Source organism: Olea europaea, chromosome 19 (assembly GCF_002742605.1).
Source record: "Olea europaea var. sylvestris chromosome 19, O_europaea_v1, whole genome shotgun sequence".
Classification (NCBI taxonomy): domain Eukaryota; kingdom Viridiplantae; phylum Streptophyta; class Magnoliopsida; order Lamiales; family Oleaceae; genus Olea; species Olea europaea.
The window spans coordinates 8,319,467-8,342,220 of NC_036255.1; the positions used below are offsets into that span (position 1 = coordinate 8,319,467).

At 35.4% G+C, this 22,754-nt stretch overlaps 2 protein-coding genes and 1 pseudogene across 8 annotated transcripts; 2 read left to right on the forward strand and 1 right to left on the reverse strand.

Moving 5' to 3' along the window:
* The first annotated feature begins 532 nt into the window (after nucleotides 1-532).
* On the forward strand, nucleotides 533-5,912 carry LOC111368684 (probable LRR receptor-like serine/threonine-protein kinase At4g20940). Its single transcript, XM_022990077.1, has 4 exons — nucleotides 533-635; nucleotides 817-2,473; nucleotides 2,662-4,200; nucleotides 5,096-5,912. Exons 2-4 carry the CDS (start codon nucleotides 1,384-1,386, stop codon nucleotides 5,677-5,679), a joined length of 3,213 nt encoding a protein of 1,070 aa, XP_022845845.1. The 5' UTR covers nucleotides 533-635; nucleotides 817-1,383; the 3' UTR covers nucleotides 5,680-5,912.
* Nucleotides 5,913-8,291: 2,379 nt separating this feature from the next.
* On the forward strand, nucleotides 8,292-13,719 carry LOC111368685 (probable 3-hydroxyisobutyrate dehydrogenase, mitochondrial). Of its 7 annotated transcripts, none has more exons than XR_002698031.1 (11): nucleotides 8,292-8,605; nucleotides 8,857-8,945; nucleotides 9,384-9,498; nucleotides 9,808-9,982; nucleotides 10,736-10,818; nucleotides 11,263-11,358; nucleotides 11,951-12,093; nucleotides 12,671-12,755; nucleotides 12,845-12,969; nucleotides 13,187-13,266; nucleotides 13,411-13,493. XR_002698031.1 is itself a non-coding variant. In XM_022990078.1 (10 exons), the coding sequence occupies exons 1-10, from the start codon at nucleotides 8,471-8,473 to the stop codon at nucleotides 13,496-13,498; spliced, it is 1,089 nt and encodes a 362-aa protein (XP_022845846.1). In that variant the 5' UTR covers nucleotides 8,297-8,470; the 3' UTR covers nucleotides 13,499-13,706. The 7 variants fall into 7 exon arrangements, 3 of the variants coding, with proteins under 3 accessions (XP_022845846.1, XP_022845849.1, XP_022845847.1); XR_002698034.1 differs by having other exon boundaries at nucleotides 11,951-12,089; XR_002698032.1 differs by having other exon boundaries at nucleotides 12,845-12,902; nucleotides 13,411-13,440.
* Nucleotides 13,720-14,082: 363 nt separating this feature from the next.
* LOC111368687 overlaps nucleotides 14,083-22,754 on the reverse strand; it is a 28,925-nt pseudogene continuing 20,253 nt past the window's right edge.

The window sequence follows — 22,754 nt, forward strand, 5'->3', positions numbered from 1 at the left end:
CCACTACTGCTATTTTCCCTATAAGACCCTAGTCAAAGGACAGGAGTGGGACCCAGTAATTACAGTCCCTCACCATGCTGTTGGCCTATTGCACGTCATTTTTTAACTATTAACATTCATCAGTTCCAACAGAGGACCCCAGACAATCTTAAACTCGATTTAATGAATCCATTTGACGTCCACAAGGACAAGATTCTCCTGCTTTTTAGCGGGTAAAGCTCGTCATTTACTGATAAATAACACTGTATTTCCCGCTATTTGGTTTTCACTGTCTTTTGCAGCAGCTTTTTTCGTAGAAAAATTACATTTAAGAAACAATAATCTAAAATAATTAACAAAAGTTTTATTTACTTTAAAGTCAATCTTTCCAGAAATTCATTTTTTCAAAATTTATTTTCGACCACACATTTTACAATAAAATAATAATACATGCAAACTCAAAATTTTTCATTAATTTTTAACTACACATTTTTTATCAATCTACTATTCCAAATACATGTTTTCCTCCAAAATGGATTCAAACAAAGGCTAAATCTAAAATGGCCAAAAGAATGTATCAAAACATAATAAGGGTCTCCCGCATGTCTTTTTGGGCAAGACCGGAGAGAAAGTGATAGCGTCATAAAGAGACAAAGGTATTATCTTTATTCGGTTTTAAGCCTCTTTCATATATTGAGGAAATAATAGGGCTTTGGTGCTTTAATTGCCAGAATTTTATGATATTCTCGCATCTAATTTATTTGCTATTGAAGTTTAGAAAGGCCAGCCCCTTTTGCGTCATACATTTTCTTCATCTTTAGTCCATTTTCTATGCAGAGATTTTGTGCATTGAAGTGTCTACAGAATATTTAAAGATTCATCCTTGCAAGAGAGCTGCGTCGTCTGAATCTTCGAAAGGGACGGTTTTTACTAGTCTATTTTCTTGTCAAATGGTAGTAAGAAAATGCTGACCTTTCCTATGGTCAGATCTCTGAAAATGACCCATTTTAAGCTGTTGTTTAAGTGGTTGATTTCTTTGGCCGAGTCTGAGCAGCTATAAACTCTTTCTAGTGAGGATTAGGGTGTACATTGTAATTCTTTTGGTAGAGCCTGCAACTGGAGTTCTGGATTACCCTTGTTTTTCTCGAGTGTTGTTCTGCTGTTTAACGGGGTTTTCGCTTTTTTATCATTAAGGAGCTATTCTTTGAGTTGTTTGCTTTGTACGAGGTTTGATATCATTTTGGTATCTTTGCAGTTTGGATTTTTGGATATTAGCCAAGTTGGGTTGCATTTTTTTGCCAATTTATGCTGTGTAATTTGATATACTATCATAGTGCTACAATTTCTATATCAGAAGGATAAATATATATTTGGTTCTTGGCTTTGAGGTTATACCTTCAATACATGAAGCCATTGCTTGGGGATAATATGAGGTTATTTAGGCTTGTCATGGTTGCCCTTTCTTTCATTTCCGCCCTCGGGCAGCTCCCTTCCCACGATATTTTGGCCTTGCTTGAGTTCAAGAAAGGAATTAAGCATGACCCAACAGGTTTTGTGGTCGATTCATGGAACGAGGAATCCATTGACTTCAATGGCTGTCCTGCATCTTGGAATGGAATTATGTGTACTAGCGGTAACGTGGCAGCTGTTGTTCTTGACAACTTGGGTTTATCTGCGGATGTAGACTTGAGTGTGTTCTCTAATCTTACAATGCTAGTGAAACTCTCAATTTCGAACAACTCCATAACTGGGACATTGTCAAACAAGATTGGTGACTTCAAAAGTCTAGAATATCTGGACATTTCTGACAATATGTTCTTCTCATCCTTGCCACCTGAAATTGGCAACTTGAGGAGCTTAAAAAATCTTTCATTAGCTGGGAACAACTTCTCTGGCTCGATCCCAGAAACAATTTCGAGGCTTGCCTCGATTCACTCTTTGGACATGAGCCGCAATTCACTTTCTGGGCCACTGCCATCATCTTTGACGAGATTGACGAGTCTGGTATATCTTAATCTATCCGTTAATGGGTTTACAAAAAGAATTCCAAAAGGGTTTGAGATGATGACACATCTTGAGGTGCTTGACTTGCATGGCAACATGCTCGATGGGAATTTGGATCCAGAATTTTTGCAGCTCACTACTGCAATTCATGTTGATCTCAGTGGAAATTTGCTCATGAGCTCTGCTAAAGAACAACAGAACATTTTACTCTTTGTTTCTGCCACCGTCAATCATTTAAATCTTAGCCACAATCAGCTAACGGGATCACTTGTTAGTAGTGATGGCGAAGTTGGGGCTTTTGGGTACCTGAAGGTTCTGGACTTGAGCTACAATCAGCTATCTGGCGAATTACCTGGATTCAATTTTGTTTATGATCTTCAGGTCCTCAAACTAAGTAACAACAAATTTTCAGGGTTCGTTCCTAATAATCTTTTGAAAGGAGACTCTCTGGTTTTAACCGAGTTGGATTTGAGCGGCAACAATCTCACAGGTAAATTTATCTTGAAATCTGGCTCTTCATTAAGCTTTAACCATCTAACAATAAATTATTGTTCTTTTCATGGTTGTGAAGATTTTGCGTTTTATCATGTGGGGAAATTTCTTTTATTTCTTGTATGCAGAAGATGTGTATGCATGATATTAGTTTCTGTCTTTCATACGATATGCTTTACTTTGCAGGGCCTATAAGTATAATAACATCAACAACATTGCAAGTTCTTAATCTTTCCTCAAATGTACTTTTTGGTGTACTTCCAATATTGACAGGAAGTTGTATTGTTATTGATCTTTCAAAAAATCAATTTGAGGGAGATTTAACCAGAATGCTGAAATGGGGTAACATTGAAATTCTTGATCTCAGCCAAAACCGCTTATCAGGCTACATTCCTGAGATAACTGCTCAATTTCTGCGTTTAAACTATCTCAATCTATCTCATAATTCCCTGAATGGTTCCCTTCCAAAAGTTGTCACTCTGTTTCCGAAACTTACGGTCCTTGATGTCAGTTTCAATCGATTGAAGGGACCTCTTCTAACTGCCCTTTTGACATCATCCACACTTCAAGAGCTTCACCTACAGAATAATAGACTTACTGGAAATATTAATTTCTCACCTCGCATGGATGAATCAAATCTTCGTGCCCTTGATCTCTCTCATAATCAGCTGAGTGGCTATTTTCCTGATGCGTTTGGTTCATTGACTGGACTTCAAACGCTCAACGTTCGAGGAAATAATTTCTCAGGCTCTCTGCCTACTTTCTTGGGTGAGAACAGCACCCTAACTTCATTAGACATTTCCCAGAATCATTTTACCGGTCCCCTGCCAAAGAACTTGCCTAACAGTCTCCAAAGCTTCAATGCATCATATAATGATCTTTCTGGGGTGGTTCCAGAAAATTTGAGAAAGTTTCCACCATCTTCATTTTACCCTGGCAATTCTGAACTGCAGTTTCCAAATCCTCCCTCAGGCTCAAACCAAGGTCCATCTGGAAATCACCATGGGAAACATAAGAAAACTATTATCACAGTGGTGATAATAGTTGCTTGTGTGATTACTGTAGTCATTCTAATCCTTCTTTCTATTTTCATTCTCTGTAAACGCACATCTAAAAGGCCATCACCACATGTTACTAACAAAGATGTCCAGCGTCAAACATCAACAAAACCTAGCTTTGCTGGAAGAGACAGTGGAGGCAGTTTGGTTGTTTCAGCTGAGGATCTTGTAACTGGGCGAAAGGGGTCATCATCAGAGATTATTAGTCCTGATGAGAAAATGGCTGGAATAACAGGTTTCTCACCATCGAAGACCAGCCTTTTCTCTTGGTCACCGGAGTCGGGAGATTCATATGCTGCTGATAACCTTTCAAGACTGGATGTCAGATCTCCAGATCGACTGGCTGGTGAGTTGTACTTTCTTGATGATACAATCTCATTTACAGCTGAGGAATTGTCAAGAGCACCAGCTGAAGTTCTGGGAAGGAGCAGCCATGGGACATCTTACCGGGCAACACTAGACAATGGTTTGTTCTTGACTGTAAAGTGGTTGAGGGAAGGGGTTGCAAAACCAAGAAAGGAATTTGCTAAAGAGGCCAAAAAATTTGCAAATATAAGGCATCCAAATGTGGTTGGACTGAGAGGGTACTACTGGGGACCTACACAGCACGAGAAGCTCATTCTTTCAGAGTACATATCTCCTGGAAGTCTTGCAAGTTTTCTGTATGGTAAATCACTACACTGCATCTTCTGGCCTGCCAAGTATTTGCTGCTAAAAGATATTACATCATAAAAGATATGCTTTGACTTCCAATATGTTATGCCTGTTTTATGTTTTTCTGATTTGTTCATTCTTTTGTTTATTTCTTTTTCTATTTTTATTTTTCTCCACCTGCTTGCTTTATGAGAAAATGATATGCTGCTTTCAATGATTTGTGGGTTTCTTGGCACTTCATGTCTTTTTGTTGCATCTGAATTCAAGCTGATTTAGATTATTTCCACAAGCTGCTGAAGCTTTGCCCTTTTATTGAATTGAATACCCATTTATACTGTTGAAGACTCAGATATGGCTGTGTAAAGGCTATGGGAGAATAGAGGTTGTTTACTAATACTCTCGTATGATGGGATCATCAACTGTTAAACTGATTCAGTTTAGACTCGTTGGAATTCGTTTACATATTAGGGTAATGCTTCTATACTATTTCTTCTATGCATAATCCAACTTTCAATACTGTAATGTATAAAACTGTGACAATAGGTATAATGTTTTTATGTGTTTGGGGGGTAATTTTCAGAGAAATTGATATTAGTATACTTCTACATGATTTGGTGATTCTGCTTTTGACAACCACCATTGGATACTCTTAGGTATAGCATTAAGAATCAGTGTCAGCTCTCCCTCCCAATGCTTTTAATTAATTCTTAGTTAACCATGGTATGTGGGAATCTTCTTTGTCAAGTTTGATTTTGCTCTTCTGGTTGCTTTTGATGAATATTGAATATCCACTGATTTATGTTTGAAGAAGATAATTAATTTTTGTCTTTGCATACGCGGATTGTACATTTTTACGTGACGTATTAAGGTTACTTTTCATATGCTCTTCTAACAACTAATATTTGCAGATCGGCCAGGAAGAAAGGGTCCACCGTTAACCTGGCCCCAAAGGCTCAAAATAGCCGTTGACATTGCTCGTGGGTTGAACTATCTCCATTTTGACCCTGCGGTCCCACATGGAAACCTTAAAGCAAGCAATGTACTACTAGATGGCCCTGATCTTAATGCACGTGTTGCTGATTACTGCCTTCACCGCCTCATGACGCAATCAGGCACCGTTGAACAGATTCTTGATGCTGGGGTGTTGGGTTATCGTGCACCAGAGTTAGCTGCATCAAAGAAGCCCCTCCCCTCTTTCAAATCAGATGTTTATGCTTTTGGAGTTATTCTGCTGGAACTTCTTACTGGGAAGTGTGCGGGTGATGTGGTCTCTGGTGAAGATGGTGGAGTCGATTTGACAGATTGGGTTCGGTTAAGAGTGGCAGATGGTCGTGGATCGGATTGTTTTGATGCTACACTGTCACCCGAGATAGGAATTCCGGCATCTGAGAAGGGAATGAAGGAGGTACTTGGAATAGCTCTACGATGCATCCGATCGGTATCCGAGAGGCCAGGCATCAAGACTATATATGAGGATCTATCGTCGATTTAGTTTGCCGATTTTGCTTTAGTGAACAAAGATTCAGTTGGGAATCAAATAGCTCATTGACTTCCCTTTTATTAGTTAAATTCGAGACGCAGTGTGACTCGATAACTTTTTTGCTTTCTTCTGACTATTGCTGTAAAGTAAGGATGTATTCATGCATACAAGCTTTTCTTCTTGTTAATGAGTTCTGTTAAGACTAGTAATTTTTCGATTGAAAAAATTACTTTTCAACATCTAAATTTGTGAAAAATTACTTTTCAATATCTAAATTTGTTTTTAAGGACTTTGTTGCATTAAAATTGATAGGTCGAGGGCCATGCTCCTGGACAAAATTTGAAGTTGCTTCAATATGTTGGGATCAGTGTAGAGGAGTTAAATAAAACGCGCCAAATCGCTCGATTTGCCTCCTATTGATTTGACTCCGTTCAATAAAAGCGTGACTTTATATATAATTATATATTTCTCTCAATTTGACGAGTTTTTAATTAGTTAAATCGCCCACAAACAATAAGCAAACTAACTTGTCCAGCTATCAAATCGTTGCTCAATTCGCGCAGAAGCTCATATTGTACCAAGAACTAACCAATGAAAGTATCATCTAGAAATACATTATAAAATATATATAGTAATTTAAATTATATTAAGCTGATAAATGGCTTTCTTCAGCCAATTTTTATTTAGGACTTTTTTTTATCGATAAATATAAATTTCATTGACCAAAACTTTCATATATGATAAGTGTGTTTTTGCACACTTATTTAGGTCACAAACACGACTTAATTATGAATAAAATGATTGAATTGTGATTTAATTTCGTTACATTTGTGAATTGTAGGTAACACAGATGAACATGGTGAAATAAATGAGAAAAGACAGGAAAAAGGACTAAAATGACACAAAGTGAAAGTTCAAGGACCAAGGTGCAATTATCCAAAAGTTGACCTGATGAACAAATCAAGGAATTGGCTGAACCAAATGCCAATTGATGATGCCTTGGAATGATAGAATGGAAAGAGTGAAGAGGGTAGAACTCTCGTGCGGCTGCACGAAGGGATGCAGGGAATTCAATTGGAAATATGGAATAACCATGCGGCTGCACGGATTAAAACCATGCGGTCGCATGGCTATTTGTCCGATATGAAATTTTCTTTCTTTATACGATTAAAACTCCTTTGGTAATCTAATATTGACGGGATATAAATATCAAAAACATTTCAGAGACGACCAGAACGCAATTGGAGGCCGAAAAACACTTCTTGGAGAGGATTTGAGCGCAAGAACAAAGATTGGCACGAAGAACTTCAAGATTTATTCAATATTTCATAACCCGGTGATGTCTTTTATTCAAAACATGATGTATTTTGTTATTTTAATTATGTTAGGCTAGATTTTTATATGCTAGGAGATCGATGCACCATGTAGTTGGATCTTTAATTTTCTAGTTTTGCAATTTGACATTAAAACATATTTCTTTTGTTTTTAATGATTTATATGCATTTATTGTTTCCGCAATTAAGGGCCCGTAATTGTGTGAGTTTGGGTGATTTATTCTTGCATTCGAGAGAATTGGAATATATTCGACATAATATAAATCATCGTAGGGTCCGATAGGGGATAGAAATATACCGCTATGCCCTACGTGAATCTTTAAGTGTTCATAAAACTACATGCATTTTTACATATGCACTTGTCATAAAAATATAGGCCGGTGGTATGTAGAAATAGGTTTAATACATCTCGAGAGAGAGTATTGGATAGATTTAGAAACATTGATTCGTCAACAATTGAATTATGTTGTCATATTGTGAAACTAGAGTTCAAAGTGATAATTGCATGGAAAATCATGATCCTAGTGTGTTTAATTTCTATTGATTACAACAAATGTGCGTTCTCAACAATTGATTTCATTTTGGAGTTTTAAATTATTTTTTTGCATATTAATTTCAATTTAATAAAAAAAATTGCATAATTGAGGTTTAATTAGGTTTACATTCACTTTGGTAATCCAGTTTCGGTTAAGGCTATGGTAGGTAAAATTTGAACTAATTAATCTCTGTGGGACGATATTCGGACTCATTTAATTTACTTTATTACTTGTTAACGAACCGTACACTTGCGGTGGTTTTAAATCGAAAGAAAATAATTTCGCGAATAATATACAAATTTTTATTTAGAATTTTACTATAACAATGGGGGGTTGGCAGCCCCTTGACCAAAACCCACGCATAGCATCCTTCTATGTAAGTTGTATTTAACAAATCAGGAATATCTGTAACTTTACCGACTGTGTAGTTAACCGCAACAATTAAACTACTTGTACAAAGTAGTTTGACAAAAATGGTTGACAAAGGTGTGTTGGCAAGATCAAAGTCAATGAATTTTGTTGCTTTCAAAAACTGTTTTTAAATTGAATGATCTTAATTTTGTCAACAAATATTTTTTCAACTTTTTTTATAAACCTACTTTGTAAGCATAGCATCACTCTAACCGCAATTTTTCAAGGGGAATTGCTGCCAGAATTTTTCACATCATCTGTTTGGTCACATTTTTTCTTTTTATTTATTTTATTTTATTTTATTTTTTGTCGTCGTTCAATAGAAAACTGTCTAGGGTGTTATCTAGAAATCCTGACAGCACTTTCCAGTGCACATAGCTGAACTGATATAGTTAAATATAAGTTAAAACTATAAACAAATGGTTACTTTCATGTTCTCAAGGTTAGAAAGAAAGGAACATTGGAATCAACGAAGCTGTGGCATAAGCAAAATACTGGCAAAAAAGCTCAACTTTAACGACGATGGCGTCTTACGGCCAAAGACTAAGCGCCCTGCTGTCACTGTACAAGAATAATTCCAAAATCACTTATTCTTTTCTCTCCAACTTTTCTTGGACTCGCAGGTTGTCTTCATCCAATTTCCCATCTCAGTTCGAAGTAAGTTTTTTTGTTTTAAAATGGCTTTAATAGCTGATTTTCTTGGAACTTTGGGGGTTACCAATGAGACTTTCAATTGAGCTCTGATTGAACTACTACTCTGTTTCTTGTATTTTGGTTCTATTGTGAAGGTTTTGTACACGCTGTTAATTTTGGGTTGGGTTTTGGGTAAATTATGTGGGTGGTTTTGTACTCATACCAATTCATAGTGAAATTTTTGTTAATATTTTTTGACGTGTTGACTATTACAGAGGATTGGATTCATTGGACTGGGAAACATGGGATCACGGATGTGTAATAACTTGATCAAGGCGGGATACAATATCGCTGTCCATGATATGTAATTTCTGCAAACAATTTTCATTTCCTTTGAGTTGGTTTTCTTAATGTTAGAGCGATAAATCCCACGTCCGCAAATCACTGAATATAGACGAATGGGCTACTAATCATAATAACAAGGTTGACCTTTTAAGGTGGAACCCCAAGTCTAAATAGTTAATACTTTATAGTGAACTGTTTTAATGGATTATTTGTAAAATTATATTAAAAATTTATTTATAATATTTTCTGTGAATTAAAGGAAATAGAATTTTCAAAGGGGGAGCATAAAATAGACTGAATGAGTGAGGATGAATTGTATCTTTTCTCAAGAATTAATTAAATTCATCAAGGAATTCATATACCACAGATGTGCTTATCAAATTGTTGCAACATATTATGATGGTTTATCTGAAGAATATAATAGTAGAGTGACACAATCTGCTGGGTCTTTTTACAGCAACCATGATGTCATGACGATGTTCTCTGAGAAAGGAATTCTCACGAAAGAGTCACCTGTTGAAGTTGCCAAAGCAAGTGATGTTGTAATAACAATGTTGCCGTCATCATCCCATGTGAGTTTTAGATACATTTGTTCTAGTTATCACAATATTTGTCATCAACTTTAATTCATAAAATTGTACCAAACTTATTATGGGAATTATTTTTCTGATTTTATAGACCTCGCTTTTGAGAAGTAATAAAGAGAAGTTCTGTTCATGAGATAAAGAGAAGGCATCAATAAAACTCTGTGATTGATTAAAAATCCTATTCCTATATGAGTTGACTTAAATTCTTTTTGGAGGGATGAAGAACTAGATTTTTAAATAGTTTTCCAGCTATTCAACATTTTTCTTGCTTATTCCATTATGAATTAAATGTAGGTACTTGATGTTTACACTGGACCGAATGGTTTGCTTCATGGTGGAGATGGACTTAGACCATGGTTGTTTATTGATTCCTCTACCATTGACCCTCAAACATCAAGAAAGATTTCCGTGGCCATTTCTGATTGTATGTTAAAGGGAAAAGAAGGTGTGATGTCAAGGAAAATAAGAAGTATCATGTTTTGATTGCGGCTACTTCACTTTGTTTCCACTGGCCATTTCATCACTAATTGTTTCTAATTTGGCTTCTTTATGCAATGGGTTAACATTTTTGAATTGTAGGATTATCTATCTGGTTTTAAATGATGATGCCTTTAGAGCGGCTCTCTGGGTTCTCATTGTCTCTAGGGATATTGTTTTGCTAATTTTGTAATAAACAAAGTTGTTCAGGTAACAAAATGGTCACTCAATTCATTTTGTGGTTCCCTGGCCTTATAATTCCTGCAGACTGCTTATGTGGAAGCATCTTTGAACCGGTCGATCATCTCTGCATCATTAGTTCATGAGACAACTTATTTGACAACCAACAATGATGGCTGTTAATATTAGCGTTGCATATTATTGTTCAACTACTTGAAAATGCAAATAAATTTTAACCTTTATATCACATTATCCCACCCAATCATCTTCCTTGTATTGCAAAATTCTTTCAAATGTATTGAGACAACTCATCGATCTCAGATAAAATATATTGGTATGAAGGCAGCCAATGTTCCGCACATCCGTAAGCTTATGTGCCCATATTTGCTTTCTATAAAGTTACTTTTTTCTACTCTGGTCAGTATAATTTATGGACCATGTTTTATAGTAGTTAGGCAATGCTTATGTAACATAAAGGTAATAAAAAATGTGAACTAGTTACTGCCGTGTTGTATGTTGGACAACTTCAAGATAGTTATCAATGAGCTGGTTACATTTTCTATAGATGACTGGGAGACTCCTTCCATGTTGGATGCTCCTGTATCTGGAGGTGTTCTTGCTGCAGAGACTGGATCGCTTACTTTCATGGTATGATTGTAGTGCATTTGAAGTGCTTGTGATGTAATTGTGATTCCAGTATTGGAACTACATTGATGCTATTGCAGTACATGGAGGTGAAGAGCTATGCATTTCCTAGTTTGCTGCATATATATTGACTTACTATTACCGTCTTGTGCTTTAAAACGAGTGAAGTTTTATTAGGGCTTTTAAGTGTAAAGTTTCTCTTACTTTTTGTTTATAACTTTTCTCTTTGGATGTTTTTCGGACATCTTAAAGTTTTCAGTGCAGCAATTGCTGTGGGTTTGTGCCTTCAAAATATCATGTGATTAGGATGCTACAGAGGTCCTGATTGATAATTCACCACTGATTAGTTCATATAAAGGCATAAGTACAAGATGAAAGTAGTTTCTAGCTGCAAAGGTTTGATTTTTTGGGGCTTTGAATTAAAACAATATATTGTATGTTATTCAGGTTGGTGGCTTGGAGAAAGCTTATGCAGCTGCAAAACCTTTGTTCCTCTCAATGGGCAAAAACACCATTTATTGTGGAGGAGCAGGAACTGGTTCGGTATGTTCTTGCTAGTTATAGACATGTATTCTTGTGGGTTTTACTGCACAATTCTGATATAGCCCTGAAACTTCATTCTACATAAATAATGAGAAGTAGCACCCCACAGTTGTCCTTTAGCTATCAAAATCCTCATTAGTTTGATAAGCTGCGATGCACTGGATATCTGAATTCAAGAACATTGCAACCATGGAAGTAACATGACATAGCTAACACAGGTAGGTGGAAACGTAAGTCTTGATAAAACATAAGTAAATACCTTTAGTCACCTATCCGTAACGTCTTTATCTTATATGTCGCTGTTACCTAGTCTTACTTACTAAGAGCAAAGGCATTAGCTTTTCACAACTGATAAATAGGCACATAATTTATAAGTGATTTACTTCCACCATATATTTCGGCCACCTTTACTACCTTTAAATCCACTTCAGAGCATTTAATATATTTTTCTAGCAGAAAACAAAACTTCTTCTGCCGTTATGTGGAATCAATTTTTAAGACTTAGTTGCTAGATACTGTTGGCTAGTAATTCTTAAATTGTCTTTTTTGTTTTTTTTGGTGTGTGTGTGTGTGTTTTTTTTTTTGAATTTAGACAGCAAAGATTTGCAACAATTTAGCGATGGCTGTCAGTATGCTTGGGGTGTCGGAAGCCTATGCACTTGGTCAGTCTTTGGGAATTGCTGCAAGTACTTTAACAAAGATATTTAACTCTTCAAGTGCTCGCTGTTGGAGTAGGTACCTCGTGATTTAGTATCTTACTGGGCTTAATGTTTAAATGATGCTTGCTTTGTTCTAAAATCCACCCAGACATTTATTATGATTCATATTATCTAGTAAATGATGCTACTTTGATTTTGTACTTACGCTGTAGCCATTTTGAAAGCCTCCAAAGTTCTGGAACTGAAAATGATGTCAATGGTTGATTACAACGTACATAAGTGATTTGAATAAATTGACTGGCTACTGTCGAATATACATGAATTGACACCTCTGGCAAGGAAAAATAGGAGATGTTTCGATATCTCCAATTAGCATTTGCTGCTTGAATATGACAAACCTCTTCTCAAGGGCTAGAAAAAATTCATTTGTTTTGTACTTAAATATCATACAGATTGTTATCTACATCTTTGTTTGGCATTGCATTTTCTTTATCCCAACAAATTTTACTGTCAGATCTGCCACACACAAAGTAATGTGAACTAAAATGTTCTGGTTGGCGCATGAACTGTTTCAGCAGAAATTTGACGGGTATTCTGCAAGGTCTGCAAGGTTTACCAGTACTAACTTCAATATAACGTTTGTTAATTGACAGCGATTCTTATAATCCAGTGCCTGGAGTGATGGATGGAGTGCCAGCTTCAAGGAATTATGATGGGGGGTTTGCTTCCAAGCTAATGGTACGTGGTTCTTCTATCCACTCGTAAGCTACATCAATGCAACGTAGCTAAGAAAATATTTGACATTTTCTAATTTCAAGTGATTATAGGTCCATTGAGTCACAGCTTACTCCATCTTCATCATTCATTACCTTAGCATGGTTCAAGGTTCATCCAAATTAATCTTTTCCCTCCATTGTATATAAAGAGGAGCTTAATCTGTTGGGATATTGAGGTCAAGGATTTTAAATTTTTGTAGATTAATTTCCGATGCTCTAAAAAGTAATTGCTATGTTAAATTTGGTTCTCTCACCGTCTCTTACTCTCGTCTCACAAATTAATTATCTAGGTTTAAACAACTTTTCTATCTGTTTTAGCGTAATTCGTTTAAACAACTAGTGCTTAGTTACAGTCTTATCATCATTAACATGTGTTCTCCTCTTTGTATTTAGGCTAAAGATCTAAACCTTGCGGCAGCATCAGCCAAAGAAGTCGGTCTCAAATTTCCTTTAACATCAGTAGCAGAAGAGATGTAAGTCCTTGTCCATTTATATTTACTTCGGAAAACATTATGCTTAAATACATGAGGTTATATAATCAAACTTGAGATGGTTATTTATTATCACAACCACATTAATTCCTCAAGTTCATTGAAATGAACTGAACTTCTGTTCAGATTCACAGAGCTCAATGATGCGGGTTATGGAACAAAGGACTTCTCTTGTGTTTTCCGGCATTACTACTCTGGCAAGGATGAGCAGTAATTTATTTGGAATTGCAATTTGATGGTAGATTGGTGTTGAAATCTGGAGATTTTACAGTTGTGACGCTTTGGAATTTGTCTTTGATTTACCTGTCAAAACTGAAAACCATTTTGCTACAGCCATTGAACATATTTAGCCCATTTGAAGCTAATTATGCCTACTCATTGTCCCTCTCCTTTTTATGCATTAGTTAGTCGAAATTCGTCTCGATATTTTGTGGATGTCTACACTTGTGACGCTTATAATTTTGTAGCTCCTTTCTTTATAAGTTTTTAGCTGCTTATTATGGCAGAATGCATCAACTAACCACCCGAAAAAATAACCAAAAAGTGTTTTTAAGCACAGCCAAACATGCTCTATTCAAAGTAGCAAAGTACAACTCATTAGAATTTGACAAAAATAAAAATCCAACACTAACATCTACATATCATCATTGACACGAATGACAAAATACAGTTTTACAAGCCAATCTCAAATACAATGAACCCCAAATCGTATCGTACATATTAACCGTTGATGACAAATACACCAATCACCCACTGACCAAGAGGTTTGGATAACTGACGGAAGCTATTCAAGACAACTTAAGATGCAACATCCTCTTCTTCTTCATCTTCCACGTATTCTTCATTGTCAGCAGTAGCGTCCTGGTATTGTTGGTACTCGGCCACAAGATCATTCATGTTACTCTCTGCCTCGGTGAATTCCATTTCGTCCATTCCCTCACCGGTGTACCAGTGTAAGAAAGCTTTATGCCTGAACATCGCAGTGGATTGCTCACTAACACGCCTGAACATCTCCTGAATTGAGGTCGAGTTTCCAATGAATGTAGATGCCATTTTTAGACCCTTTGGTGGGATATCACACGCACTAGACTTTACATTGTTCGGAATCCACTCGACAAAGTAGGATGAATTCTTGTTCTGGATGTTAATCATCTGTTCATCGACCTCTTTGGTGCTCATCTTACCGCGGAACATGGCTGAAGCAGTTAAGTAGCAACCATGATGTGGGTCAGCAGCGCACTGTTGGAATAATTTCATTTGTGGGCTTCACATTTGATTGCAAATTTTACGGGTTAGATGTATGGTTCATAATGATATTTGTATTTGAGCCAAATTTATTAAGTGATCAATTGGGCCTTTTACACCTTACGGGTTGTAAGTAATATGATGTAGTAATTTTAAGTATGTGGGTCGAAAATAAACCCTAATCAGAATTCTAGTCGTAATGGAATGACTCAATTATTTTTTATATAAAGCCTAGGTCCCCTCTCCTCTCCATTATTATTTTATTTTAGCTTGTCTTATTGATAACTAATACTTTGTAAGGAGCAAGGAGGAGAAGATCTTGACCGTTATTATAACTATTATTCATATCAACGATAGCCTCCGCGAGTATGAATTCGATTTATCAATTTATTATTCTATGATTCTTGTTCTTAGCATGATTACAATTAAATTTAAACAATTGTTATCAGAGCATACGTGCTAAGATAAGAATCCTCCATAGTTTTTTTTTTTTCCCTATTTTTCTTTTTGGTTTGATTTTAGAGCCGAAACATGACAACAGCAACAAATTGTTGTCCTTACCAGCTTTCAATTTTTACAAGCAAAATCCGCGATTGTCTTGAAATTAAATCTGTAATACAAGGTCTATCAAGAACAGTTTCTTATGATGAAAGTAAACCATTTCTCCTAAAAACAATCAATTGAAAAGTGAATTCCAGCTACACAGGCGTGTTTTGAAGCACTCACAAAGAACCTATGTTTTTTCTTTGGTTTTTCACGCAGTAGGTTGCTTAAACTTTAAATTCAACCTGCTTATGCCTGTGGAGGCAATTGAAATTTATACCCTTATTTTTATTTGAGGTTTGATAAGTGAATTTACAAACTCCTAGATAAGTTTTCCACGCCTTTTGCAGGATGGATTCTTCACCTGTGAAAATAAAATCCATTCTTCCAGAGTTAACACTTTACAGATTGCCATTTTTCATCGTCACCTCCCGATGCCAGCAGCCAAGACGAAAAGAGAGGGTTTCTTTCTTAGGGTTTTCTGAAAAACGATTGTAGTGGAGGCGGGGGTTTCAATTGTAAATAAGAGAATTACAAGCCCCTGTTTGCAATTAACAATTGGGGGGGGTCAATTGTAAATAAGAGAATTACAAGCCCCTGTTTGCAATTAACAATTGGGGTCATATTGCAATTACTTAAAATAAGGACCTGCCATACAATTTCTAAATATTGAAGGGCCTATTTTTAATTTCAATTCAGGGTCAAAAATGTAATTTCCAAAGGTATTAAATTTGAACTTTTAAAACGGTTTGACCCTAAAATTTTGATTTTGACCCAATTGAAATTTTATTTGCTAATTGACCTGATTAAAATAAATAAATTGACTTCTTTTATATTTTTCCATTAAAATGTTTATGTATTTAAATATTGCTATTATTTATCCGTTTAAATCTTATTTTTGAAATTTTGTTGCCAGTTTCGTCTCTCAATCACATATGAATTTTTACCTTTCAACGATTAAAAATTATGATTTATTGCATAAGTATTATTCTGTGATTGAATTTTCCATAGGCTTTAAGACGATTCTTATTTTCCCATTGAGAGATAAATATTTTGAAATAAAAATGGGTGGTAGTTGTCAAAGTGGCACACTCATTATTATTTATTCGGTTTTCTCTACAATAAAAATATGTGCATATTTTTGCGCAACAATTTTAATTTATTGCATATAATATCTTGCCCAAAAGTGTTATTATATGTGATGTTTTGGAAAATGACATAAGGCAGTTAACAAGTTTACCTTGGTTTAGAAATTTGCTTCTGCCCAAAGGTGTTGGTATTTCGAAAACCAATGTGATTTTGTTAACTAGTTATATGATGTGTTTAAGAGTACCTTATAACATATTATATTGTAGGCTCAAATGTGACTTTATAATGATGCATTTAGGTTCTTACTGTAATAAAATTCATATGGTTTTGATTTAAATTACGAATTATCTAATTAATAGCCCATATTAATTAGTTGGATATTACATCATCCATTTGATTGCATGCATTACGTTTGGATGATATTAAGAGTGATATTTTATGTTTCCACAGTTTATAATTTCTCATCTCTTTCGAATCAATTTTCTGCTATTGAAACCTTGATTGGGAATAACTATGTGAGATGAAAACGAGACGTAGAAATAACACTTGGTCTTTTGGGCTTGAATTTTGCAATGGAGTAAAAGCTTGAGAAACCCACAGATAAGAGTACCGTTGAATATATAGCCGAGTATGAAAAGTGGGAAATGGCTAACAATATGAAAAGTGGGAAATGGCTAACAAACTTTGTTTGAAAATCATTAAGTGATTGATATTCGATTTTATTCTAGGTGTCATCCCCGATAATCAAAATGCCAAAAAATTTATGGATGCCATATAAGAAAAATTTATTGAGTTTGATAAATCTGAAACTGGGGATTTGATGGATAAATTGATGAGCATGAAATACGATGGTACAAGTGGTATTAGGGAGCATGTCATGAAAATGATAAATATATCATCTAAGCTAAAGGCTCTTGACATTCCCATTGCGGAACCTTTCCTAGTCTATTATGTTTTGAATAGCCTTCCTAGCAAGTTTAATCAGCTTAAGGTTGCTTACAATGCTCAACAGGATAAATGGAATTTGAATGACCTCATAACAATGTGTGCCCAAGAAGAGTATAGGATGTGTCGTTAAACTGTTGAAAATGTACAATTAGCTTTTCAGCCATCACAGAACAAGGGGCCTTCTCATAACCATAAACCTAAGTTTCCTAAGGGTAATAAGTCCGACCGAAGTCAGCAGAATAAAAATTTTAGTGGTCTCAAAGGAATTAAAAAGAAAAATGATCAATGCAAGTTCTGTAAAAAGAAGGGTCACTGGCAGAAAGACTGTTTTAAGTTCAAAACTTGGTTGGAAAAGAAGAAGAGTTCTCCAAGTATTCCCTTGGCCATAGTTTGTTTTGAGTCTTCTTTAGTAGACGTGTCTTTGAATTCTTGATGGTTAGATTAAGAAGCTAGTATTTATATTGCGAATTCCTTGCAGGGATTTACAAGCAAACTGAGGCCAAGTGAGAATGAAGTAAGCTTGAGCGTTACAAATGGAGTTTAAGTGAATGTTGAGTTTATAGGAGTAGTGAAGTTGACTTTAGAGTCTGGTTTTTATCTTGTTTTGAAAAATACAGTTTATGTACCGCAAATGAGACGAAATTTAATTACTATATCGAAACTTGATGCTTGTGGTTTTACATTTAATTTTGGTAATAGAATGGTTGATTTATTTAATGATTCTCGTTTGATTGGAAATGTCAATTTATGTGATGGTTTATATAAATTGTCTTTGGCTGCTCTTGGTGATGTCTCCTGTGTTACCAATGTATCAAAGAAAAAGGGCTTTAATTCGGGAATCATCCTTTATGTTGTGGCATAAGCGTTTGTGTCATATTTCTAAGGATAGAATGGGAAGATTAGTAAAAGTTGAGATACTTCCCTTCTTAGACTTTTCTGATTTTGACACCTGTGTGGATTGTATAAGAGGAAAGTTAACTAAGTCTACGAGAAAGGGTTCGACTAGGAGTAATGTAATTTTGGACTTAATACACACTGATATCAGTGGACCTTTACCTGCCACTATATGTGGGAATAGGCCTGGGCGTGGTTTGGTTTGGGTTGGTTTCGACCTCAACCCAAAACCAAACCAAAGTAGTCGGTTTGAGCAAAATTAAAACCAAAACCAACCCACTCTAACTCTCAAACCAAACCAACCCAAACCACTTCGGTTCGGTTTGATTTGGTTTGGTTTCTCGGTTTGGACTTTTAAATAATATTGCATGGTAACTTATAAAAAATGGACAGCAAACAATGAAAAAGAGATCAATAATTCGGATTCAAAACGACCACAATTCAAGAAAGAGGAAGACAGGAACAAAAATTACAAAGGTTTAACATATTAGATTCAATTCAAAGAATAAAAGTTACAAATTACAAAAGTTTAGCAAACTACAAATTACAAATCATGAATTACAAAGTGACACTATATTTCCATAGATAATTAATATAAGATTTAGGCACTAGAGGATGGAAAGCTACGATTCATAGAGGCTTAGAGGCTGCAGCAATTTCTGGCAGAGCAATAGTCAAATTGTGGTGTCGAGACTCAGAGATAGAATATGAAAGTAACTTGTAAGATAATTTTTGAATTGCAACGGGAGAGATTGGAGTCTGGAAAGGAATGAGAAATTGAGGCTCGATTGGAGACTTGGAGAGATTTAGAGTTAGTGGGTTATCATATTTATTTTGACTCCTACAGTCCTACTTCGTCTATGAGTCCTCTTTCTTTCTTTTTTTTTTCTTTAAATGTTTCAATATGTAACGGGTTGGGCGGTTAATCATCGGTTTTGATATTCAAACCATGAACTAAACCAAACCACCGTGGTTTTGTCTACAAAAAATCAAACCAAACCATTTGACTACTCTAAACCGAACCAAACCGAACCGAATCGGTTTGGTTTGGTGGTTTGGGTAGTTTGGCGGTTTTTTTGCCCAGGCCTATGTGGGAATAAATATTTCATAACTTTCATTGATGATTTCTCACGATATGGATATGTTTACTTGATTAATGATAAATCACACCCACTTGAGAAATTCAAGGTTTTCAAACTGGAAATAGAGAAACAATGTGGAAAAAATATCAAAGTTGTAAGGTCTGACCGTGGTGGTGAGTACTATGGGAAATATGACAAGTCTGGTCAAAATATGGGTGATTTTGCGAAGTTTTTACAAGAGTGTGGAATAGTGCCCCAATACACCATGCCAGGGACACTTGAGCAGAATGGTATTTCTGAAAGACATAATCGAACCCTAAAAGATATGGTTAGAAGTATGATGAGTAGAACAAATTTGCCTGAATATTTGTGGGGTGAGGCTTTGAGAACTGCTATGTATATTTTGAACGAAGTTCTAAGTAAAACTGTTGCAAAGACACCTTTTGAATTATGGACAGGATGTAAACCAAGTTTAGCTCACTTTAAAGTTTGGAGATGTCCAGTTGAGGTTAGAATTTATAATCCATTTGAAAAGAAATTAGACCCTAAATCAACTCCTGGCTACTTTATTGGGTATCCGGACAAATCAAAAGGAAACAAATTTTACTGTCCAAATCGTGGCACTAAAATTGTAGAGTCCATTACTGCTAAGTTTCTGGAGAACGATTTTGGAGATGGTGAGAGTTCAACGTTGAGAGAAATTTTTGTTAAACCTAATCAAGTTATTGTTCCAATTCCTGTTATACAAGAAAGAGTTGGTTCTCAACAATCGAAGTTGTTAATGAAGAACCGAGGAACCTCCAATTCCTCAAACAACAATTGAATCAGTTTCTAAGCCACAAGTTAGGAGATCACAAAGGGAAAGAAGATCTGCATTGCCCAGTGATTATATTACATATTTATTGGAGAGCGATTTTAATATTGGATATATTGTTGATCTTGTAACTTATAACCAAGCATTGTCAAGTTCTGAGGCAGATAAATGGATAGCTGTCATGGAAGATGAAATGAATTCCATAGAAATGAATAAAGTTTGGGATCTTATTGAACTTCCTCCAGATGCTAAGGTTGTGGATAACAAGTGGATTTTTAAAAGTAAATTCGATTCAAAAGGAAATGTTGAACGAAAGAAAGTAAGATTGGTTGCAAAAGGTTTCACTCAATGAGAGAGCATTGATTATGTTGAAACCTTCTCCTCTGTTTCGTCGAAAGATTCTTTTCGAATTATCATGGCTCTTGTGACACACTACGATTTGAAGTTTCATCAAATGGATGTTAAGACAGTATTTTTGAATGGAGATCTTTCTGAAATGGTTTATATGAAATAACCTGAAGGTTTTGTTGTGAAAGGAAAAGAGAACTTGGTATGTAAGTTAAACAAATCATTATATGGACTTAAGCAAGCATTTCGACAATGGTATTTGTAATTTGATGAGGTTGTGACATCTTTTGGTTTTGTTGAAAATACTACTGATCAATGTATTTATCTCAAAATCAGTGGGAGAAATTTTATTTTTCTTGTACTGTATATTGATGACATTCTGCTTACTAGCAGTAACTTAGGGTTGCTTCACGAGACACAGAAAATGTTGTTTGCTAATTTTGAGATGGAAGATCTTGGAGAAGTTTCTTATGTACTTGGCATTAAAATACATCGTGATAGAAATCGTGGCTTATTGGGACTCTCTTAGAAAGCTTATATACGACGTGTTCTAAAAATGTTTAATATGGAGAACTGTGCACCTAGTGATGTACTATCGTAAAAGGAGATAAGCTTTAACAGAACTCAATGTTCAAGGAATGAGCTAGAAAGGGAGTCTATGAAGATGATTCCATATGCTAGTGATGTGGGGAGCTTAATATATGCTCAAGTTTGCACTAGGCCGTATATAGCCTATGCAGTTAGTGTCCTTAGCAGATTTCAGTCTAATCCAGGACAAAAGCATTGGAAAGTAGCTAAGAAAGTTATGAGATATTTGAAGAAAACTGAAGGTTATATGCTTATATTCTAGCGTACAAATCATCTTGAGGTGGTAGGATATTTAGATTCTGATTTTCATGGATGTCAAGATAATTTGAAATCAACCTCAAGTTATATTTTTATATTAGCTGGTGATGCTATTTCTTGGAAAAGTGCTAAACAGACTCTAGTGGCATCTTCTACTATGAAAGCTGAATTTGTGGCATGTTATGGGGCTACAGTCCAAGCCGTTTGGTTAAGAAATTTCATCTCTAGCTTGAAAGTTGTTGATTCCATCTCAAGATTGATCACTATCTACTATGATAACAGTGAGCAGTATTCTTTTCAAAAAATAATAAAAGTTCTAGTGGGTCAAAGTATATTGACATCAAATATTTGGTGGTTATAGACAGAGTCAAGGAAGGACAGACAAAAATAGAGCATATCAATACAGACGCAATGATTGCAAACCCTTTGATTAAGGGGTTCACTCCAAAAGTCTTTAAGACACTTGTTACTTACATGAGTATTATGGAAACATTTGATGTTTTTGGTTAGTGGGAGTTATTTATGTAAAGAACTACGTTTTGGGTTTGATCCCTCTATAGGGTACGTAGGCAGCCCATATGTTTTTCGGGTGCAGCCCCTTCTGATAATAAAATATTTTTTTCCTATCCATGAACTATTTTGAGCATGCATTTGACTTATGTCTTTTTATTATAATATTTTTGTGATCTCGATATATGACATATAAAAACATAAGATGAGTCTCTTTTAGAGACAAGTGGCTTCATTTTGATCCAAAGCATTATGAGAACCGATTTGAATTAGCACATTTTTTTATCACATTTGGTGCTAAGTTCATACCACATACTACCATATTGGTTGGAGGATGGGGATTCATGTCGATAACGATGTTGACATTTGTAGCTGTGGAATGGTCTTACATCGTTTAATTGGTGTAATGACTTTCATGTTCGGTGTTAATATTCTTATTAAACTGGATCATGTTATGTAAGGTGTCATCATTGGAGCTATACTTTTGTGGCCACTTATGTAGTCTAACCCGGGTGTTAAAACTTTGTTATAGCAATCAAATGTTTGCCCAAGTGGGAGAGTGTTGGAATAATTCCATTTGTGGGCTTTACATTCGATTGCAAATTTTATGGGTTAGATGTATGACTTATAATGATATTTATATTTGAGCCAAATTTATTAAGTGATCAATTGGGCCTTTTACACCTTATGAGTTGTAATTAATATGATGTGATAATTTTAAGTATGTGGGCCGGAAATAAACCTAATTAGAATTCTAGTAGTAATGTGACGGCTCAATTATTTCCTATATAAAGGCTAGGTCCTCTCTCCTCTCCATTATTATTTTATTTTAGCTTGTCCAAATGATAGCTAATACTTTGTAAGGAGCAAGGAAGAGAAGATTTTGGCCGCTATTATAACTATTATTCATATCAACGATGGCTTTCGCAGGTATGAATTCGATTTATCAATTTATTATTCTGTGATTCTTGTTTTTAACATGATTACAATTAAATTTAACAAAATAGATGCCATTTTTAGACCCTTTGGTGGGATATCACACGCACTAGACTTTACATTGTTCGGAATCCACTCGACAAAGTAAGATGAATTCTTGTTCTGGATGTTAATCATCTGTTCATCGACCTCTTTGGTGCTCATCTTACAGCGAA